The sequence below is a fragment of the Oryctolagus cuniculus genome, chromosome 6, assembly GCF_051225735.1.
Source record: "Oryctolagus cuniculus isolate XC-2025 breed Fujian yellow rabbit chromosome 6, ASM5122573v1, whole genome shotgun sequence".
NCBI lineage: Eukaryota > Metazoa > Chordata > Mammalia > Lagomorpha > Leporidae > Oryctolagus > Oryctolagus cuniculus.
Window position 1 is genome coordinate 242,342 of NC_142872.1, and position 6,000 is coordinate 248,341.

Below are 6,000 nucleotides of genomic sequence, written 5' to 3' on the forward strand. Positions count from 1 at the left end.
CAGGAAGGGGTGGGCCAAGCATCTAGGCCCAGGAGCACAGACACGTGGGCAGCTCTGGGGGAGCCAGATGGGAATGCCACCTGCTACCCGGGCAGAGACATGCCCGGGGGGACGAGAGGGGAGCCCCTTCCAGGGGCAGCTGGCCTGGAGGGTCCCGCAGGGTGGCCAGCAGCCTGAGGAAGAGCAGCTAGAGAGGGGCAGGGTTGGGTTGCAGCTGGGGAGGGGGCAGGGAGGGCCCCCTCAGGCTCACGTGACCCTCCCCGGGCCAACCTCTCCTCTCTGGGTTCCTGGGTTGTAACTGGAGCCGCGTTCCTGCCTGGGAGCCTCCGTGCCAGGCAGAGCTTTTGAGAGGGGGAAGGGAGAGGAGAACTGAGGATTCCAGCTCCTGCTCCTTGCTCCCTCTGCACTCAGCTCGGGCCCACGCCCCACACCCACAGGGACCCTGCAGGCTCAAGCCCTGCCTGGCCTCTCCTGTCTTGGGGGCCCTCCCCTCCCTCGGCCAGAGGGGCTGCTGGGCTTCCCAAGCCTCCTGCAGGAATCCACTCAAGAGTGAACCCAGGCTCCAGCACGACACCCCCACCCCCACCCCCGGGGAAACTGCTGGCTCTGCTCTCTGGTTCAGTGCATAAGAGGGAGTCCTGGCCCCCATGCCCTCACCCACTCCAGCAAAGCCACACCTGCCTTCTGGATGCCCTCCTGGGGCAGCTACAAGGAGGAAATTGCCCCCGGCCGGGCCCACGGGGCCAGAGGACAGGGCCCAGAGTGCTGAAGCCCTTACCACCTGCACCACGCCAGCAGAGTGTCCACAGGCACCCACCAAACGCAGCAGAGCCAGGAAACTCCCTGAGACAGAGGGGCAGGGGGTCGTGCCCACCGGTTAGGATCTGGGGGCACAGGGCCAACAGCATGCAGCTCCCAAGTGGGAGGAAGCCTGCCTGCCGCACAAGCCCAGGGCTGTGGCCGCCTGGGGAGCAAGGCTGGCTGACAAGGGGCCGTGAGTCACCCCCGACCTGCGGCCAAACGGGCCACCCTCCGGTCCTCCCCCTCGCGCGCGCGCCGAGGCTGGGGCCGCGCAGATGGCGAGCGGGGGCTGCCAGCGGGGCCGGTGCTGTGCCCGCAGTCCGAGCCAGGAGGCGGCCTGGGGGTGGGGGCCCAGCAGGGACGGAGACGCAGGGCTGACCCTGGATGAAGACCTGGCGGAAAGGGACAGAAAGAGGGGAACGGAGGGGAAAGCAAACACAAAGGGAAAGTTTCCCATGAACAAATTTCGTTTTCTTTGAGAACAGGATGCACCTGCGGGGCTTCTCTGCCCAGCCGGCCCTCCCCGCCCTGGCGGGCGTCGGATTCCTGGGCCAACGGGGCCCTCTGCCGGCCAGGCCGCCGCGCGCCGGGCTCCCGGGCCAGGGGCGAAGGAACAGGTGACCGGCGGAGGGCGGCGGTCCAGGGCGCGGCCCGGGGCAGGCGCTGGGACTCGCGGCAGGGAAGGCGCGGAGACGCGGGCGCTGACCCGCACGGGACTCTCCCCGGTCTCGGCGAGGGTATCCTGAAGGGGCCGCCGGGCGCAGGCATCCCAGACCCGCGGAAGGACGAGGCGAAGGCGCAGAAGGAGGCAACGGCAGAGGGGCACGCGCCGCCGACCCCGCGAGCCGCTGTCGCTGGGACCCCGAGTTGAGCGGCGGTCCGCGGGTTGGCGACGTGCGCGGCCCGGCCCCGCGCACCGAGCCAGGTCCCGCAGACTCACGGCGAGAGCCGGATCCGGGCCCTGCCCAGGCGACGTCAGAGGCAAAGCGCAAGAAAAATAAATTCCTCCAGCTTGCAGGGCTTCCCCCTCTGGGGCTCAGCGCAAGGAACATCTGGATTTTGTGCGTATTGTTGTTGTTGCGAAATTAACTCTCGAGGAGAGACAGGAGGCGGGCGGGCAGGCGCGCGCGGGGCGGCGACCCCAGGTCATGGGGCACCGTCGGGAGCGCCCGCCTCGCCGCCCCGGCCCGCGGGCCGTGCGCCGCGCATGCCGCCCGCCACCGGCTCCTGGCCGCCCGCGCCCGCCCGTCCCCCAGGGGCACCTACCCGAAGTAGGCGGCCGCGGGGTGCAGCGCGGCGAGCAGCAGCGTCAGCCCGAAGGCCGCGGCCGGCCAGCGCGCCAGCAGGGCCCCATCCAGCATCTTGCCGCGCCGCGGCGGCGACCATCGCGCTCCCGGATCCGCGCAGGGCGCGCCGCGGCCGCCGCCCTCTTATAGCGCCCGCAGCCGCGGCCGCGGGGCGGGGCGCGGCCAGCTGGGCCCGGCCCGCCCCGCGCCCGGGGGAGGGGGTCACGCCGGCGCCGGGGGCGGGACGAAACCCGAGCCGTGCGCCGCCCCGGCCACCGCCGCTCCCAGGGCGGGCCTCGGACGCGCCCCGCCCGGTGCGGGGGAGGTGCGGGCCGGGGCGGGGCGGCTGGGGCGGGGCCCGGAGACAGCCGGGGGCGTCGGGGGACCTGGGAGAGGCCGGGGAGGGGGCTTTGGCGGCCAAGGCGGCGCTCGGCGGGGCTGCAGGCCTGGGCGCGCGGCGCTTTTGCCTCGGGGCCCGGGCTGCCTGTGCGGGGCCAAGGCTGCGCAGCCGCTGCAGCCCGGGAGCGGCTGCAGGTGGAGCCCTGGCCCTCCGCACCTCCCACATCTCAGCTGCCGGGCCGACGAGGCGCTCCTCGGCCAGGCGAGGGCGGCCCTCTGGACCCCGGGGCGCGGGGGCGGAGGCGGGTTGTCCAGCCGTCTGGGAACGCTGCCGTATCCCCTCCCTTAGATTGAGGAAGGTGCGCTGGCGGCTGTGGCCACCGCCAGCCTGACCGTCGGGTAGCACGCTTCTTGGAGCCCTGTCCTTGCTTCCCGTGGACAGCAGCGGTGGCCGCAGCCACCTCAGAGGCCACACAGCTTAAGGGACTCCAAAGCCCGGATTCAAAACGGACACCAGGAGAGAGCCACCCTGGAAAGCCCCTGGGTGGGAGCCGCAGCCTAGCGGTCAAGACGCAACAAAAAAACCAGGCTCCTTGGTCAGGCTGTGGGCCAGGCAGCGCCCCGCCAGCCGAGCCTGGAGACCCCAGGGACATGCCAGCTCCCTGTTGGAACCGTCGCGTGCGAGGAAAGCAGGTGGGAGGGGCACAGGGGCTGGCACTGACACAGCGCCTTTCAGAGGGTGGGTGCCCCTTGGCTTCCCCTGTGGGCACCCAGGTGAGTACCAGGCGAGCTCCACGTGCGAGTGTAGCTGGGTAAGGAGGCTGGGCCCACAGCATCCTCTCTCGGCCTGTTTTCCTGTGGAGTGGCACCCTGTCCACGTTGCCAGCCGTGCTGGCTGGGGAGCTGTGGCCGCCCTGCCTGGGCCCCTGACACCAGTTCTTGTGTGGAGAGGGCAATCCTCACCCCTTCTGCTCAGCCCCTGCTCCTCCCCAAGGGGCAGGCAGAGCTCACCCAGGCTGCAGGGACTGGAGGACCCTGCCCACCTACTACTGCTGGCTTTAGCACCTGGAAAGTGAGAGGCAGGAGACGGGAGACCCCATGTGCTGACATGTTTAAAGGCAGGCAGCTCTGGTCTCGTACACATGTGGGGTAGGGGGTGCTGGCAAGAATGGTCCTCGTTTATGGAGCTGGGAAGGGAGGGTCCTGCTTTCTTCTGTGGGAGAAGGGATGGGGAAGGGGTGCAGGCCAGACCCCAGAGGCCCACCAGATAACACCCCAGGCACCCGCCCAGCTCCAGCCTGGGACCAGAGTCTGTGCCAGAGGTGGACGAGGGCTCTGCAGATCACTGCAGCACTTCCCTGCCTGTACCCGGGGAAGGGACAGCAGATGCAGGTGGCACCACCCCCTGCCAACACTCCCTGTCCGGATTTCCCAGGCCTTGAACCTCCCTCTCACTGCCTCACTTCCTCAACAGCAAACGAGCCCAGGGCGTGACATCCCTGCCTCCCTGGCACGCACCCCACCCTTGCCCTGCGCACTCTCATCTTTCTGGCGTTTCCACATCTGCCCAGGCTGTCAGCGTCAGCCCAGCCCCACGGTGCACAGCATCTGCACCTGCCGGGAGGTGTGTCTCCCCATCTGTGTCGACTTCCACCTTTCTCCTGTGTACAAAGGGGACAAGAGCTGGGAGAGGAGGGAGGCCCGTGAGGTGGGACAGGGACAGGAAATGGCTGGCGTTCTGCACCTCCTGATGCTGAGCGGCTGGAGGTGATGGCTGCAGCGGCTATTTGATGGAAGACCATTAGCGAGCACCTGCTAAGCCCCTCCCTAGATGGCAGACTGGGCCCCTAGAGCCTGGCAGAATTCACCTGCCTGTGGTGCACAGCAAGCTGAGGGGACAAAGCCTGCACTGGCTGAGCCATGTCAGGGTGGTTTCCCCAGTCTCGGGCAGTGTCGGGAAGGGGTACTCTGCAGGGAGGGCACACTCTCTGCTGCACCCATGTGGTGCACTGCAGCCAGTGGTCCTGTGTCCTGCTAGTGAGGCGGGACTATTGGGTTTCCCTGGCTCCCCACCATGGCCCCCAGGCCAGAGAAGTCACCTAAGGAGGTTGGAGGGGGTGGGGGGCAGCCCAGCAGCTGCAGGGCCAAGTCAAGTGACCAGAGGTCTGATTCAGTCTTAACAGAAGCGCATGGCCCCTGAACCCCAGGCTGGCACCCCTAGGCCCCTTAGAGCAACAGAAGTTGGGTCCCCATGATGAAGAACCCCAATAAATGGCCACTCAACCCAGGCTGGCACCCCTAGGCCCCTAGAGCGACAGAGGCTGGGTCCCCTTGATGAAGGATCCCAATACATGGCTGAAAACTTTACTGTTGCTCTTTCAGCTTCTCCAGAGGGACCCCAAAGGACTTTTGTTGGGGAAAAAGAAGTAACCAGACCTTTTGAAGATGCCAGGACCTTGACTCTGGCCTGACATTGGTTCCAGAAGACCCCCGACATCCCTGCATCCTCCAGTGTGATAGGGCTTGTGGACCCAGTGGTCATGAAGTCTGGCTCCATCTTAGGATGGCCCCGTGGCTGCCAAAACCTGTCTTGTGTTCATTTTCCCACTTCCAGAGGCAGGATTGGAGTGGACACACCCAGCAGCTAGCAGAGTCACCATGGGTGCAAGGGAGAGTGAAAAGAGGCTTCAGGCTGGGCTGGATCTGCCTCTGCCCCTGCCCCATACACCCAGGGTTTAGAGCAGGGGCCAGCACAGGCACAGCCCTGCCAGGGTGGCCTTAGTGTTGGGAAGGGGGCGTCCACTCAGAAAGGAATCCCCCGGCTAAATGGAGAAGCAAGGGCAGCAGCCATGGATCCAGGTACAGCATCAGGGAGACTTCTGCCTTGTGAGCTGCTAGCATCCACACAGCTGTGAGTCCCTGGTTATGCTGATAGGAGGGGGTGTCTGCTGGGACCCCAGCCTGAGCAAGGACAGCCCACCTCCCTGGGCCATGCCCACCCTCTTCCAGACCCAGCCTGGATCCTGATGCCTCAGGGCAGCAGCAGAAACTGGGAATTGGAGGGCTCAGGGCTTGCAGCCTTTCATGACGGGGCCCTCCAGTAAGCCAGGGAGCCCTGTTAGGCAGAGCAGAATCCCAAAACTGAGTTCACCCCTCTCAGAAGCAAAGGCTCATCCCTGGAGACCCCTCAGGAAAAGTGGACGCTTCAGAGGCAAGACCCTCAGGGAACTCTCGCCAGGGCTCCTGCTGCATCTCTTATGTATGACAGCGACCACGTGGTGCACAGTGGCTGGGCTGGGCCTCAGGACCATCAGGGATTCCTCCCCTGTCCCTCTCACCCAGCCACAAGTGTCCAAATCTGAGCCAGAGTCAGAGATGGACACAGACAGCCTCACTTCCCAGACATGTGCCAGAGTCAAAGATGCACAGAGACAGCCCCGCCTTCCAAACCCGGAACACGGTCAGAGATGGACAGGGACAGTCCTGCCTCCTAGACCTGGGCTACAGGCAGAGATGGACAGGGACAGCCCCGCCTCCTAGACCTGGGCCACAGTCAGAGATGGACAGGGACAGC

The 6,000-nt window shown here is 66.5% G+C and overlaps 1 protein-coding gene across 2 annotated transcripts in view; it reads right to left on the reverse strand.

Annotated features, from left to right (window-relative positions):
* Positions 1–2,286, reverse strand: part of WNT9A (Wnt family member 9A) — a 41,662-nt gene extending 39,376 nt beyond the window's left edge. Inside the window, exon 1 of one of the 2 annotated variants that reach the window (XM_089334666.1) lies at positions 2,068–2,286. In XM_089334666.1, the coding sequence (XP_089190792.1) occupies positions 2,068–2,162 (95 nt within the window). In that variant the 5' untranslated portion in view covers positions 2,163–2,286. The remainder of the gene's footprint in view (positions 1–2,067) is intronic. The other variant, XM_051840090.3, reaches the window with a different exon arrangement.
* Positions 2,287–6,000: the final 3,714 nt, after the last annotated feature.